Source organism: Meleagris gallopavo, chromosome 13, assembly GCF_000146605.3.
Source record: "Meleagris gallopavo isolate NT-WF06-2002-E0010 breed Aviagen turkey brand Nicholas breeding stock chromosome 13, Turkey_5.1, whole genome shotgun sequence".
Classification (NCBI taxonomy): Eukaryota; Metazoa; Chordata; class Aves; order Galliformes; family Phasianidae; genus Meleagris; species Meleagris gallopavo.
Genome location: NC_015023.2, coordinates 11,386,850 through 11,402,866, shown reverse-complemented (window position 1 = coordinate 11,402,866; position 16,017 = coordinate 11,386,850). Strand labels below are relative to the sequence as shown.

At 49.4% G+C, this 16,017-nt stretch overlaps 1 protein-coding gene and 1 long non-coding RNA gene across 4 annotated transcripts; one reads left to right on the top strand and one right to left on the bottom strand.

Annotated features, from left to right (window-relative positions):
* The first annotated feature begins 196 nt into the window (after nt 1–196).
* COG4 (component of oligomeric golgi complex 4) lies at nt 197–14,995 on the top strand. 3 transcript variants are annotated; one of them, XM_003209652.4, is made up of 19 exons: nt 197–359; nt 621–703; nt 1,330–1,444; nt 2,021–2,195; nt 2,815–3,008; nt 3,445–3,550; nt 4,829–4,986; nt 5,534–5,592; nt 7,239–7,372; nt 7,820–7,938; nt 8,680–8,846; nt 9,443–9,608; nt 10,230–10,292; nt 10,748–10,864; nt 12,478–12,570; nt 12,829–12,912; nt 13,233–13,334; nt 13,550–13,678; nt 14,219–14,995. In XM_003209652.4, exons 1-19 carry the CDS (start codon nt 243–245, stop codon nt 14,351–14,353), a joined length of 2,316 nt encoding a protein of 771 aa, XP_003209700.1. In that variant the 5' UTR covers nt 197–242; the 3' UTR covers nt 14,354–14,995. The 3 variants fall into 3 exon arrangements, with proteins under 3 accessions (XP_003209700.1, XP_010716204.1, XP_010716206.1); XM_010717902.3 differs by having other exon boundaries at nt 1,991–2,195; XM_010717904.3 differs by lacking the exon at nt 621–703 and having other exon boundaries at nt 198–359; nt 1,991–2,195.
* Nucleotides 14,996–15,233: 238 nt separating this feature from the next.
* On the bottom strand, nt 15,234–16,008 carry LOC104912991. Its single transcript, XR_795064.3, has 2 exons — nt 15,581–16,008; nt 15,234–15,374 (listed from the first exon to the last, which is right to left on the bottom strand). It is a non-coding gene; the product is annotated as an uncharacterized LOC104912991 (long non-coding RNA).
* Between the last annotated feature and the right edge of the window lie 9 nt (nt 16,009–16,017).

Below are 16,017 nucleotides of genomic sequence, written 5' to 3'. Positions count from 1 at the left end.
GGCTGTCCGCGGCTGTCCGCGGCAGTGCCTAAATAACTACGGCCCGACATCAGTGTTACCTCGCGCTCAGAGACTCCACAAAATTCCTCCAACACGTCAAGGCGCAAAGAATCGAAATAGCGTGATCATCCCTCTCTTTCAGGCGGAACGGAGCCGGTGCAAATCTTCAGGCACCGCGAGGGCAGCCCCGCTGGGCCTGAGAGCTGTGGCGGTGGCCGTGGCCGCCTGAGCCGCGTCCCGAGATGGCGGCGGGTGGCGATGGCGGCGCGCTGGGCTGCGGGCTGTCCATGGAGCGAGTCCGCGCCCTCACCGAGCTGTCCGAGCTGGAGGCCGCTTACAGCCGGCTGTGCGAGGAGGAGGTGCGGGTCGGGCCGTGTGAAGCGCTGAGATGGCGCCTTAGCACTGCCGGCTGACAGCGTCTGTCAGTTGGGAGTGGGTCTGGGCTCTTGTGTGGGAAGGCTGAGCCGCAGAGGGGAGTTGGGTGAGCTCAGCTCAAGGCTGGCAGGCCTATTTCTGGGAAGCGCCACTCAGCCATCGCAGCGTGTTAACACGAGAGCGTAGGGCTGACGTCAGCGTTATCCAGCCCTGAGGGCAGCCGTGCTTCTGCCATTGTGTTTCAGAACGCTGTGCAGCAGGAGCTGGATGCCCTCCTGGAGCAGCAGGGCACCATCGAGAGCAAAATGGTGGCCCTGCAGCGTATGGGGTGAGTGGTGCCACTGCTGTGCTGGAGGGACACGCGGACGTTCTCAGGAAAACCCAACCCCTATGGCTGCAACGGTGTCCCAGTGCTCCCTGAGCTCCGGTAGCTTGCAGCTGTGCCCACTGCCTGGGAGAGCTGTTCCGTGCCCAACATCCTCTGGGCAGAACCTTTCTTACCCACACCTGACCCTCTCATGACACAGCTCCACTATGTTCCCTTGAGCCTAGTCACTGTCACAGAGAGCAGAGCTCAGCATTGCCTCTCTTCTCCCTGTGAGGAGCTATAAGCCACTACAGGCCATAAGGGGCTGTAGGACATGAGGGGCTGCCGCTGCCTTGAAGTCTCTCCTCTGCTTTGGGCAGAACAGACCCAGAGCCCTCAGCAACTCCTCACACACCATGCCCTCCAGACCCTTCTCCATCTCATAGCCTTCCTTTGGATGCTCTTTCATAGCTTTATGTGCTCCTTACATCATGTTGCCCAAACTACACAGAGTGTTCGAGGTGTGGCAGCACAAACAGAGCAGAGTTTCTGTCAGTACACTGTGGGAAATTAATGTGGGACAGTTCCTTCCATAATCACAACCTGTTTTTCTTGTGTTCACTCTACGTGTATTTTTTTTTGTCCAGCCCCAACCTGCAGCTCATCGAGGGGGATGCCCAGCAGCTGGCAGGAATGATCACTTTCACATGTAACCTGGCTGAGAATGTCAGCAGCAAAGTCCGGCAGCTGGATCTGGCCAAGGTACTTGCATCACTCTTCTTTATTTTAGAGCTACTTAGTTTTGCTAGGTTATAGGATCTTGCTGAGTTCCTGAGTATTGCAGGTTACGGGAGTAATGTTAGGATTTCCCATATAGCAGCTGCTTCTTCAGCATATTTTTGCAGATTATGGTGAATAAGTTTAGCCTCAACTATTGAGCACGACGTTGTTAGCTCTTGCAGTGCTGAGGACAGTGGAGGTGGTTGTTGTCACCTGAGACTGGGCAGGAATCCAGGCTGTCTTTCTGTAGAGATGAGCTCAGAGGCTTCAGATCCCAGCAGCCTGCACAATTGTGACAGTGCCTCTTGTCTTTGCCTGTTAAGGTGGAGTATGCTCTGTGAACTCAATCTGAGCTTGTGTGGGCAAATGCTTCTCTTCTATCAGATTCACTGGACCTACAACCCTTTTGAGGTTTCTGCTTATGTAGCTGCTCATTGTGTAGAGGAGCATCACTTTAGTCTGTTTCTTCAGTCTTTTTCCTCCAGATGCTGTCTTCTGTCTTTTCCTAATTCTTTTTCCCTTGTCCAGCCTGCAGCAGCAAGCCTTACTTTCTTGCAGAATCGACTCTACCAGGCCATTCAGAGAGCTGACGACATACTAGACCTAAAGTTCTGCATGGATGGAGTTCAAACAGCCCTGCGAAATGAAGATTATGAACAAGCAGCAGCTCATATTCATCGCTATCTGTCTCTGGACAAATCAGTGATTGAGCTCAGTCGTCAAGGCAAGGAAGGTAAGGAGTGTTCATGGGGAGAAGCTGATAAGGCACCTTTCAGTTAGATAACTAGAGGCTAAGTGATTCTTTATGACAGGTAGTCCCAGCCCAGTGGACAACGCAGAAGGCTGAATGTTTGCCAAAAATCTTAGAATGTGATACAGAAACGGACATCAAAGTCTTTGAAGTGTAGTCATGTTTGAATTATCATTAATTGAAGAAGCGTTCCTGGCACAAGGTCTTAATAGCTGGCTGGGTAAAGGACAAAACGTACAGGGCAAAAGAAGTGAGGGAGAAGACTGTCAGGGGGAACACTTGCAGTAGTGCAGTGTGATACTAAGAGAAACAACTGGACACAAATGAACGAATTGCCCACTCCCTATCATAAATTATAATAACAAATCATAAATTGATTTGTTCACATTCTCCTTGTGAGACAGTGACCATTCCCGTTAGTTGGGTATAGTTCAGACTTACCTGTCTTTGCTGTGACCCACAGAGGGATGCTGGTATACCTTCTGCCTTCTCACCTTTGAGCTGCACCACCTTAGTCTCTCCGTCAGGAGAATAAATAGTCCTTTGTGAGGTGCGAATAGTGCAATGCTACTTCTCCCTTTCTTCTCTTGCCTTTGAACAGGGGGTATAATTGATGCCAACCTGAAGCTCCTGCAGGAATCAGAGCAACGCCTGAAGACAATTGTCACAGAGAAATTTGACACAGCTATGAAGCAGGGAGACCTGCCCCAGGTGGAACGATTCTTCAAGATCTTTCCCCTGCTAGGCTTACATGAAGAGGGTTTGAGCAAGTTCTCAGAGTACCTCTGCAAGCAGGTAACACATTCTGTGGAACATACAGTGCTGGGGGAAAGCAAAATCCAGTCTTTACGGTCTTGTCTCTGGCGTGTTAATTTTTGAAATTAGTATTGGCCCTCTGTTCAGCTCTTTCCCTACTTTTTGCACCAAGGCACCAGTCCTGGTGTTTGAATACATAGCCCACTAGCTGTTTTGTTTCTCCATTTGGGTGTTCTTTGCATTTGCTGAAAGCTCATACAGCAGGGGCTGGAAAGAGAAGATCAAGTTTCTGCCTCTCCTTGATCCTTGAGTTTTCCACCAGAGAGGAAAACGATCTGGGGGAACAGCAGCAACACAGTAACTCTTGCAATGGAAATGCTAGCAGGAACACTGCACTCTATAGTGCAGAGAACAAGGGTCCAGGCTATGGGATGAGCAATATTTTTGAGTGCTGACTGAACCTGGTGTCGTGCAGGTGGCCAAGAAAGCAGAGGAGAACCTGCAGCTGGTGATGGGGACAGATATGAGTGACCGTCGAGCTGCTGTCATCTTTGCAGATACCTTGACACTCCTCTTTGAAGGTAGTCTTCTCCCTCTTCTCTTTGCTAGTGGATTAAAAATAATTTATGATGAGATTGTTCATCGATCTAAATGTTTTTTAATTCTAGCTCCAGGCCATAAAGTGCCCTTTGAGCTGTGGGACCATCATGCTAGAGGGATGCAGACACAGATAGCAGACTTGTTTTCCAGCCAGGAGAGAGCATTAGAATAAGCAAGCTTTCCTCTGTACAGCTTGTGCAGGCATAGAGGAATTGCAAAGGATTTGTTTTGCTTCCACCAGGAATCAGTTTCTTTCTGTTCTCTGCGTCCTCAAAACAAATGGGTGTTCCCTAAAGGATTTTTCAGGCACACAGCTCTCCAGACAAATAAGTCAGATCCCTTAAAGTTGAGCATCTCTCAATGCCTCCAGGCCTGGCTCTTCAAGGAGTACCGTGGCAGTTTGAAGGGAGAGAGAGGAATATGAATGCTCTGTGGGGATGTTGCCAAAGACAGTAATTGAGATCCCCTGATGATTAACCCGCCCTTTCTATTGTATCTGTTCTAATTCCAGGCTGCAGCACTGCCAACTCACTCTCAGCCTGGCACCCGTGCTGCTATTGAAGGCCCGTAGAGCTACTGGGGCTTTCTTGGCAGCAGTGATAGAAGAGGGGGAGTGTAGCTATCTCTTGGAGCAGAGAGCATGTGAGAAGAAAGCAGTCTTGGAGAGATACCTTCTTGGTGATGAGCTTTTTCTCCAAAGAGCTCCTGCCTTCACTGACATTTGCCCTCTTGCTCCACCTGACAAAAAAAGAACAGAGCTTTCTGTAGGCTCATTTTCCTAGCATTATTCTTCTCCCATAGCCTGGTGCTGAAAGCTGGGATTGTGTTTGGATGATCCTTCTGGGATTAGCCTGCATGGCTTCCTTCTGTGAAAGCTTCATTCTTTTGTTTTTTGCATCTTTGTATCTTGCTGGTTGGAGGGCAGCTGACCCATGGCAGGAGCTCTTTAGGGGGAGAGATGGCTTTCACCCCCAGAAAACTTATGCCATAGCCTTGCAATAAACAGGAGAGAAACCAGAAAGCGTTGCAGGCAGAGAGAAGGTGCTGTGTGCTGTGATTCAGGGGGTGGTGATGACAGGCCTCCAGTAAGCCACTGGAGAGCGGCTGAACAGTCTGGCCTGTTTATCTGGAGAGCGAATGATCCCCTGTCTGAGGACCTGAATAGCTCTGCTTTGGGTCTAGGCTGGATGAGAGCTCCTTGTGGCTGTCTTGCTCCTGAGAGAACAAAATCCATCTTGTTGCTTCCTCTCTGCCTGCAGGGATTGCTCGTGTTGTGGAGACCCACCAGCCCATCGTGGAAACCTACTATGGGCCAGGGAGGCTGTACACCCTCATCAAGCACCTGCAAGGAGAGTGTGATCAGCAGGTGGAGAAAGTGGTGGAGAAGTTTGTCAAAGAGAGGGACTATCACAGACAGGTAAGTGGGGTGTGATTCTGCCTGGCACAGCCAGACACAGCTTCTGTCCAGCTCTGCAGGGGTACAAGTGCTGCAGAGGTGGCAAAGTTTGACCTTGTCTGTTGAGAAAAATACTGCTTTACTCCATACTTGCACTGATGGCTGAAGCAATCCAGCTTGCAGCTGTCCTTTTTGTTGCAGAGGATTCATTGTGAGCATGATAAATGGACCTTGAACACAAAGGTCTTTTCTGTGCACGTCTGTAGGGTGCTTTCAGTACACCCTCCCCACTGTCTTATTTCTGCTCTTGTCTGTTTGATGGAGGTCTGCTGTGATCGTCTCATGGTTACACACCCTGTGCCTCTATTGGAGTTCCCATCCCATAGCTCTTCCTGGCAAGCTGGGCTCTGTCTCAGAGGAAGAGGTGAATTGGTTCAATTCCCAGAGTGCTTCCTGCAGTGCAGTCATGTTGCCCTCCTTGGGCAAGCAACTCTTTAGGCTATAGCATGAAAAGGAACTCCCAAGTTGTTAGCAGAAGTGTTAATGACTTCCCATTTTTTAATTGCAGTTCCAGCAAGTTCAGAACAGCATGATGAGAAGTTCTTCTGCAGAGAAGATTGAACCAAGGTACAAACAAAACTTCTTTTTACTCTGATCTCCCAGTCTTGGTCTGTCATTAATGCTACTTAGCATTTAGATAGCTCTTCCAGAGCCTCTTCCAGAGGCTTTGCACCTACTAAAGCCTAGCATCCAATTGTTAGGTACCCTTCACTGCCATTAAAAGACAGCTTCTATGGTGGTGCTTTAATTTCTTTCTCTTTGTTTTAATCTTGGCCTTGTGTGTTCTGGAGGTCTGGGAGTACCACTGCTCACGAAGGACAGAGGCTTTATTTGGCTCTTCTCACTGCTTTTTAATGGTGAGAGTGCAGTCCTTGGATCCCATGAAATGGAGCAGTTCCCTGGGTGGATAATTTGTGTCAGATTCCAGAATAAATCTTTGGATCCTATTAATTCTGCACTGCTGCTGCAGTGACTATAACAGTAGTGTCTTGCGAATAAACTGAAGTGCTCTAATCTCTGCCCTTTTCTGTCTTGAGTGTTTGCATAGCTCTTAAATAAGGCCATTTGAAAGTGCCATCTGGCATTGTATGATTCCTAACCATGCCTTGAAAGAAAAGCAATGTTTGTTGAACAAGATATGTCTGTGAGCCTACATGACCACTCATGTCAGTGATTATTTAGTGATCTGCACACTGTTTAAGTAAACGTGATGCATCCTTTTTCTGAGCTTTTGTTTTCCATCCATAAAATAAGCATAATGGTTTCTTGTCCCACTTGTTTGCTGGGAGGCTTTGAGCAGTATGTGCAAAGTGCTTTCGTGCACATTAATAAAAAAGCTGCTGATGTGACAGTATTTTTTTCATAGCTCTCTCACATCTGAACACTACATTCTGCACTGTCGTGTGCTTCTTTGATTTCACGTTTCCTGGGCTTTTCAGCCTGAACAGATCTTTCAGCATTTTCAGAAGAACAAGCGACTCTGGAGATGGCAGGGACCAGGCATTTCTAACAGCAGGGCTCACAGAATGATAGCAAAACCAAGGCAGGAAGGGACTGATGAAAGTCTCAGGTCTGTCCTCCCACTCAAAACAGGGCTGATTTTAAAGTTGTATCAGCCTATTCAGACCTTGTAATGATTTCAGTGTGGTTGCTCTCACATCCGTGAGGGAAACAAAGAATGTTCTCTAATGATTTTCTCAGGACATTTTGATTGTCACATGAGATGGCAGCAGCCTGCTTTAAAGCGGTTAGCAGATGTGAACCTAGTGCCTGCATGAGGCTGGGCATAGAGCAGGGAAATGCTGCTGCTGCTAGGGCAGACTCAGCCTGGAAACCTGCTGTAAGGACAGCTGCTGTTGGCCTGCTTTGCTGCAGGGTGACTGACAAGATGAGCTGCTGAGCCGTTCCATCTTGGCAGCGCTTGTCTGCTTCCCAGCATAACCTGTCTCCATTTAATTCAGCTGAGGTAGTGAGTTGTCAGGGCAAGAAGCAACCCTCCATGCAAACGAGCTCCCCAGATGTATTTCAAAGCAGGGTTGGTATTATTTGCACGTACCAGTTATTCTGCTGAGCTCTGCCACTCGATAGCACAAATGGAAATTGGCAGTATTGATCTTGTAGTAAAACAGCAGAGAACTCGCTGCTTAACTGAGCTAAATGAGTGCCCTCCTTTTGTAGACCTGCTGCCTTGACTCTTGTTATGTCCCTTGCAGGGAACTTGACCCGATTTTAACAGAGGTCACCCTGATGAATGCCCGCAGTGAGCTCTACTTGAGGTTCATCAAGAGACGAATAGTAGCTGATTTTGAGGTGGGAGACTCCATGGCCTCCGAGGAAGTAAAGCAAGGTAATATCTTGAATACCGATGTTCGCAGGCTCTCTGTTCCTCACAGCTGTCAAGAGTGGAGATGTATCCAAGTTAGTATCAGAACACTGACACCAGCTCAGCAAAAGTACTTTGAAAGCACTCTGTAGAAGATAAACCAACTTTTGGAATGTCTGCAGAGCATAATAAATGAGGTTTCCAAAGAAAGGGAGAGCCCAGTGGTCACTGAAGGCACTACGGCAGACTCCACAGAGAGAACAGGCCTAGGGTTTTGGTATGCACAGAGCTCTGGAAGTCACATATATGTCACCTGCAAAAGTCAGCTCAGCTCTTTTGGCTCCACAGTTGAAGCCTGTGGTTTATTCCAAGTTGAGCTTTGCAGGTGTGTGCCTACTAGGCAGGCAACAAGGGGATTAGGTGGAACCGTTTTCTGTCTCTTGGCTGATAGTTCTCTTTTGTGTTCTGTAGAGCACCAAAAATACCTGGACAAACTCCTCAACAACTGTCTGCTGAGCTGCACCATGCAAGAACTCATTGGCTACTACATCACCATGGAGCAATATTTCATGAGGGAGACTGTCAACAAGGTAGAGCTCAGACTGCTGCTTGCCATAGCTGTGCCATTGGCTGAGACTTACATGCATGCTCCAGTCTTCTGCTGAACCCTACTAGAGAGAGAGATTGGTACACAGCAGGACTGCAGTGATTGGGAAGGTCTCTTGTTTCCCTTGGCCTTCAAAAGCTCCAAACATACCCCTGTGTATGGGAAGTGTCTGGTTCTGTGCTTTGGCAGGGCTAGTAGCCAGTCCCACCTTCTGGGCGCTCTCTCCTTGGCCAAATGTAGCTGCTGACTCTGGTCACATCCCTCCATTAGCCTCACACTGCTCTCCTCCCTCCCTGTGCTTACACAGCTGTAGTGGCTGCAGAGCCAAAGCTGTATCAGAAGGTTATGAAGCAACTGCTCCAAACATAGCTTGCGAGATAGGTTTGTGTTGAAGGTCATGCTGGCATTGTTTCTGTCTGCCATTTCTGTGAGCCTGCAGACCCATGTTTCCCATAGCTGATGCTTAGTTATTGGCTTTGAAGAGCAACTTCTGTTCCACAGAGGAACTTTTCAGATGTGGTGTGGAGGTGAGGGGCTTGAGTGATCAGGTCTTTCAAGTCTACAGGCTACTGAAAACTAGGGTGAGTGATGCATGCCCACAGATGACTCAGTTCAGCTCAGGGTGAAAAGAGAAAGCTGGCAGCATTCCACAGTTTGCTCTCACAGCGCTGCTCTGGGAGGACACAGCTGAGCTCGGGGCACTGAGACAGGCTGTTCTTTGCAGGCTGTTGCCATGGACAGCTATGAGAAGGGCCAGCTCACCTCCAGCATGGTGGATGATGTGTTTTATATAGTGAAGAAGTGCATTGGGCGTGCTCTATCCAGTTCCAGCATAGACTGTCTCTGTGCCATGATCAACCACTCCACCACCGAACTGGAGTCTGACTTCAGGTAACGAAAGTACACCAGATTCATCATACCTTACTTTCCCCTCATGTTCTGCAAACAGTGTTTGCTGGCAGATGGTCTTCCTTGTGTTCTAACCTTTGATCCTTTGCTTTGTCATCTCTGTGGAGATGTAGTAGGAGGCAGCATCAGGCATACTTTTCTCACAGTGGCAGCTGCAGGATAATCATAAAAGAGAAACAGGAATCTCGTGGCCCAAAATCCCCATGAGGCTGTCACCATGTGGTAGCACACCATGTAGTGCACAGTTGTCCTCTGGGTTGCCCACAAGCTTGCTTAGTTCTGTTATGACTTGAACAACTTCAGGGTGATGCTGCAGAAATTGACCTACTGCTGTTTCTCTTCCCAGCGTGGGAGTGGAGAGCTGTGGCCGAAGACAGCAGATAACTGCAGGAAGGATTTTATTTTTATGTCAGCCTTTCATCTTATATTCTGGCAGGAGATACCTGCAGCCCTGCATTGTCCCTATGAAATTCTACTTTTTCAGGCCACAGCTCAGCCAAAGTGCTGTCCCCTGACACAGTGCACAGCACTGTTGTTTTCTTGCAGTATTTGCAGAGTATGTTCTGCTTGCCCCATAGGGAGGTTCTGTACAACAAGCTGAAGCAGGGCTTTCCAGCAACGACCTTCCAGGACTTTCAGAGAGGTGTGACCAGTGCCGTGAACATCATGCACAGCAGTCTGCAGCAGGGCAAGTTTGATACAAAGGGCATCGAAAGCACTGATGAGGCCAAGCAGTCCTTTCTGGTGAGTTTGGTGGCTGTCCTGGTATCAGAGTTGGGGTAAGGGCAAAGACAGTGGGGAACTCTCAGGAATGGCACTGGTGCAACTGTCTGGATCCTTTCAGCCAGCTCTACAAAGACAGCAGGAGGAGACCGAATGCTTTCATTTCATTAAACTCTTGGTTACAGGTATCTTGATGCAAAGTGCTTCAAACGTCAGTTCTCTCACCAGAACTCCTCCTTCACCTGTCAGCTTGCCTCATTTCCCTGTCTGCACAAATCTCAGATAGTTCTGACAGTTAGTTTGGCATCAGCAGATAGAGAACAGTCTGTTCAGTGAAGAGCAGACATTCATCTGGCAGGAGGGGTGCCGATTTCTCCTGCCTACGTATGCATGCCTTCCCTGTTTGTCTGGATGTACTGTGTATAAACTATCACCTTCAGCTGCTCACGGATGGTTGTTCTTTGTGACAGTCACATAAAGAAGTAAAGAAGCTGTGGGTGCATGCATTCTTCCATCACATTTGAGGCTTTGCTGCAACATCATGGACAGAACAAGGAGAAAGAAGCAGACTAAAGTGACTTGAACTTTCTACCAACAGTGGGAAATTCCAATGAATTCCACTTGCTTTTTTTTCTTTCCCAGGTGACCTTAAACAATGTGGAAGTCTGCAGTGAAAACATCATGACCCTGAAGAAGACTTTAGAGGTATGCTCTACATTGTTTACTGGTTTTTTTTTTTTTTTTTTCCATAATCAAATGTGTAATATCCTCCCTTGTAGGGTCAGATAAGTCATCTGGACTTTGCTTTGCCGAAATTCGTGACATCTGCCCTCCAACCTTAGGAAAACAATTTAGAGCTGTCAGAGCTCAGTAGCATCAGTGGTGTACCTTGGTCTAACTGGAAATACCAGTTCCTTCAGGTTGACCAGTGAAATAAAACCATTTGATTGCGGTTCTCTGGTGCTGGGTGATATTGCCTCTGGCTTCCTTTCTTGCTGTTCTCTCCCCTGCTGGAGTCAGCAGCTTCAGCATGGACAAGAGTTTGGTGTCTGTCTTTGCCTGCAAGCATGCTGGTGGGCAGCCAGAGCTTGACAGTGCACAGGGATGGAGGCAGCCCGAGTTAGTAATTTGCAGCATGCTTGTGGATCTCTTTCCTGCAGAGCGACTGCGCCAAACTGCTTAGCCAAGGCTTTGGGGGTGAACAAGCACAAGCCAAGATTGATAGCTGCCTCTCTGACATGGCTGATGTCTCAAACAAGTTCCGTGACCTCCTGCAGGTGAGCATCGTGCTGTGTTACTGCTGGCCCCCAGCATTGGGGGAATCATTTCAGCCCAAGGCCTGGGCCTTGTCAGGCTCTAGGGGTGCTGGATAAAGAGTATGGGAGGAACCAAACAATCAGTTTTGAAGCATGCAAGCAGATCCAGCCCATTTGCACAGCTGCGCCAGCTGGGAGCTGTATAAAAAACACTGGAAGCAGCTGCAGAGCCAGAAGGAATGTCACTCCTTTTGTCTTCACTCAGCACGAAGTAGTTGGTCCAGAATTTTCAGGAAAAAGAATATTAATAGCATTTCCCTCTCCTCCGTTCTCCCTTGTGGCTCAGCATGTCAACACGTTAGCCAGAGCCCCACCAAGTAGTGCTGAAGAAGGAGATTTGGTCGAGAGGCAGCTGCTCTTCTTCCAGGTTTCTCCTCCTTTCCATCCCCAGCATAGGCAGAAGGCTCTCTGGCTAAAGCAGTGTCTCCTGAGTCATGCTGGCGCCTATTGCCCCAAAGTTTCACAGTGGCAGCTGACAGGGATGGGAGCAAAAAAGCCTGACACCTTCACAATAAAGAAACCAAGCAAAAGAGAATATTTTTAAGTAGGTTTGCCACCTACCTTGTACTTCACAGCAGGGCCAGACTGTTTCTTGTTTGGCTTCGTAGTTCACTGTAGGCAGATGCCTTCAAATCAGTATTGCAAGTGAATTCTCATGAGGCTTGTGGTCAGCACTGAAACCAAGCAGCTCATGAATAAGGAGTAAAACTCTCCAGTTTAGTGGTAGTGCAGCATTAAAACTGGCTGCAGAACAACCAAGAGGCTGAGCAGCAAGCTTCTGCGCTGAGTCACACGCATTGAATTTGCCTTGGAAAAGGGCAATTGTCAGCAGGGCCTGCTCATAAATGGCAATTTTAGTTAAAAACCTTAATCAAATGCCAGGTAGGATTGGTACCCAAGTAGTTTCATGCTGGGTGAGCTTTCTTGACATCTTGCTGAGCCCAATGGGGGTGTCTGGCAGGAGGGGGCTTTCGGAGAACTCTCGCATCAGAGCGGACAGAACAGCCTTTGCTGACAGCCTGCTGCTCAGGGGAGATGGCATATGCTGGGGCTATGATTAATTCAGGGAACTAGCTGTGGTTACAGCTTTTATCCTCCTTTTAGCTTCTCCTACTGAGCTAAGCTGCGCTGTAGGTGGGAGGCAGCAGTTGAGTCCGACTACAGCGTCCTCCAGACTGGAACTGCGTGGAAAGCTGGTGTTTGCCTCCTCCCCTGCCCTGGTGGGATGGGAACTGAACACCTCTCCCCTCGGGACACTTCTGTAGCAGTGTGGGCAGGGCTGAGGCATCACAAGCCTTTCAGAGCAGGCTGCGTGTCAGAACAGTGCCAGCTTCTGGACCATTGTCCTTCCCTTTCTTGTCACTGTGGTGTCCTTGTAGCCATTTGGCACCAGAAGGGCCTGGGTCCAGCTCTAGGATTTCTTGGTTTAGTTTTGCTGTGGAAGGCTATGGGTCAGTTTCTCCACCTCGCAGGAGGATGAAAGCAGCAACAAAGCAGCTGTGCTGTAAAGGTTATGTGTTGTTGGGCTTAACTGTGCTCAGCTGCCCTCCGTGTCCTCTTCTTGTCCCCGTCAGGAAGGTGTCAATGACCTGAACAACACAGCCATCAAACCCCAGGTGAAGCCATGGATCAACCTATTCCTCTCCATCTCCCACAGCATCGAGGAGGTAAGGCTCATGGTTGTCTGCTTCTAGTTGTACTTGTATGCTCTCATTCCTCTCAGTTCTCTGCTGTTTTCTCATCACAGAGAAGCACTGAAATAGCCAAAAGATGATCAGCATCCCAGCCTGGAAAAGAGTATTTAGCTTGAGAGGAATTTGAGAAAACAAAAGGAATGTAGTTCTGCTCTGGAAGGGACATCCCTCCTTCCCTTCCTTCTTTACAGCATGCCACGTGAACTACCTTTTTTTCTTTTTCAATGTCAGGAAGAATTCAGTGACTATGAAGCTAATGATCCCTGGGTCCAGCAGTTCATTGTCCACCTGGAACAGCAGATGACAGAGTTCAAGGTGAGAGGAAGGGAAGGGATGTGGCAGCGTGCCAGGCTTCAGCCAGACCTTAGTCAGGCACCTTCCAACCCTTGCCCTGCTCAGTGGAACAGAGGACAGATGTCCTCAGATTGCTTGCAGGGCTCTTAGAGACTCCCATCTTACGTGGCATTCAGAAGCTGCTTGTAGGCCCTGCATCCCTGCTTTGCTTTTGCTGGTGATGTCCAATTACTGAGAGTGTAAATAACAATGGCTTTTATGGGAAAGCTGTCTTAGGCTGGGGTTATGCGGTCTGCTGCTGAGTTGTTCCTGATGAGAGTGACACAGCTTTCTGCTTCTAGGTTGGACTGTCACCAGCAATTTATGATAACCTTACTGGCCTCATGACCAGCCTCATAGCCACGGAACTGGAGAAAGTGCTTCTCAAATCCAGCTTTAACAGGGTGAGTGAAACACTGCTCCCTTCTCCATAGCATGGTTGGCTGTAGCTACTCCATAAAATCCTTGTTATCCTCCAAGGAATGAGGCAGAGCAGAGGAGGGTGCTACCTTCAAGAAAGCTCTGCCGCTGCCAGCAGCCAGCTGCGGGAGATCTTGCATTTGTGCACGCAGGAGTAAAGCATATTGGGAAGTTAACAGTGCTTCCTTGGTCCCCACAGCTTGGTGGTTTGCAGTTTGACAAGGAGCTGAGGTCTCTCATAGCCTACCTCACCACAGTCACCACCTGGACTATCCGCGACAAGTTTGCACGCCTTTCCCAAATAGCCACCATCCTCAATCTGGAAAGGGTAAGTTGCACATGCTTTTAGAGTTACTGGGCTCATCCAGGTGTTATCACAGGCGTGGAATAGAGAGAAACTGGAAAGCCTGCCTGTAATGCTATAACGTGATGGAAAACACAGCAATGACAGCAAGGTAGCAGAGTCCCAGGGTGCAACAAGTGAGGATATGCCCAGGTACAGTAGTGCAGTGGATACAGAAACAAAGGAAAAAAGCTGCTTACCTTTAGAAAGCCTCAGCTAGGTAGTGAGATACCTTTGTCTCCCTGCCAACCCTTAAATAAGATCTGGAATCCTGTCTCACCCCTTTCAGTCACTCAGGTATATTGTTTACACCTGAGCTTCCCTGGGTTGGCCCTGCCTTCCCACCAGGTGCTCCATCGCTGGTTCAAACTGTCACTTAGCATTTCTGTTACACTGCCCCGTACCTGCTGGGTGTTTCTGAGCAGGAAATCCTGCCCATCCCCGACACGTCTCTTACCACAGCCAAGTTTGAGCTCACCCTGAAAGCAGCTGGTGCTGTTTCCTACAGCTTTCCTCTTTCTGCAGGTGACAGAGATCCTGGATTACTGGGGCCCCAACTCGGGCCCGCTCACCTGGCGCCTCACTCCTGCAGAGGTCCGGCGGGTGTTGGCTCTCCGAAAGGATTTCCGTGATGAGGACATCAAGAGGCTGCGCCTGTAGTTCTCTGCACATGAGCACCCTGAAGGAGGTAACAGCAGGAACACTGCAGCCCTGGTACTGGCCTAAATCCCCCCCTGGGGCTATAGCTGGCTGTTGGATCTCCTGAGTTTGCCCTCCCCAGGGCAGGGGAAGAAGAGCCTGTCCTTCTAAGGGACCAGAAATAAGGACTCTCTCACATTGAGAGCAGCGTGACACATGCTAGGTGAATGGACAGGGTTGTGATAGTGCATTACTCCTTTAATTCTGTTTCCCTGTGTGAGACCACAGAAGATCCAGGAAATTCAGGATTGTTGTGGAATGTTTCCATTATGGATCTGTACAGATTGCTCTGCCTGTGCCCCCGTGGTGGTGTTTGCCCTGCTTTCTGCAGGGAGGCCACAGCCACATTCCTTCAGTTCTGCTCGTTTGTGGGTCAGCTCTCTCCCTGGTGGTGGTGGGGACTATGCAGTAGCAGAAGCAGCCCGCTGCAAGGCAGGAATGGTGGTGGGGGCAGGGTGCTTGGAAAATCACCAGCAGGCCTCTCGAGGAAGGAGGGTCGTGGCCCAGCTGGCTCTGTACAGATACACTATAAATAAACTGCGCCTGGCTGAGCAGCGACCTTGGGCTGCGTGTGCGTGCCTGGAGGGAGCTGCAGCAATGGAAGATGAGCTGTTCACTGTGTCATCATTTCTTCTGTACCGTGCCACGGCAGCAAGATGCTCTTCTTGCTGGCAGCAGCACAGCATAAACACCCATGTGCCAGCACCTGGTGCCAACTCGAGGCTTGGATGCATCCAGTGGTAGCACTGTGACACTGGGAAACCACAGAGCTATGTGTGTCCTGCCTTACCTCCCCTGGGAGGCTCACAGGGAAGGAGAAGTGGGACAGAGAACGAAGGCATGCTGGGAACAAGCTCTTTTATTCAAAGTGCCCGCAGGGACTGGTAACTCGCTGCAGAAATAACTTCTCAGCACAGGAGGGGGAGGTGATTCCACATCCAGGGCTGGAGCATTGCACACTGAAGGGCAGCACGGGCCACTGCTATTGGAAGAGGAGAAAGGCTTAGCAGCATCACAAATGCTATTCTTTTCCCTTCAGAGAACTATGAGAACACAGCTCTGCCTGGAGGCCAGCTGTGACCCTAACAGCCTGTCCTTCCAGTACATCCATGGGCCTGCCCAGCTCCATTCTGTGTGGGTTTGGGGCCCAGCAACAGCACATAAAGGCCACATCAAAACATAAGGCACCTGCTGGAGCCAGCTGCCAGGCTCCACGAGTGGCATCCTCAGCTCTGCTGGGCTGCTGCTGAGACCTGGCTGTGTTCTGCAGCGCTGGACCAAGTGTGTCATGGGGCTGAGGCACACAGCAAGGAGAATCCATGAGCAGCCCTGGCTGCAGCAGCAGGGAGCTGAGACATGGGGATCTTCCTGATTTGGATGGCAGCCACCTCCTCTGTCCCAGATGTCCCCCAGCAATGGCTGAGGGCTAAAGGCCTTCACATGGCCATGTCCTCTCCAGGGTGAGCGCTGCTGTTAGGATCACATCCCACCACTTCCATGGAGAAACCTCCTGTGTCCACTTCAATGCTGTGAATGCTGAAGTTGCCCAGGCCCTGTAAAAAAAGAGTTAATGGGGCAGTAGTCAGCAAGGGACTCTCCCTCTCCCTCTCCCTCTCCCTCTCCCT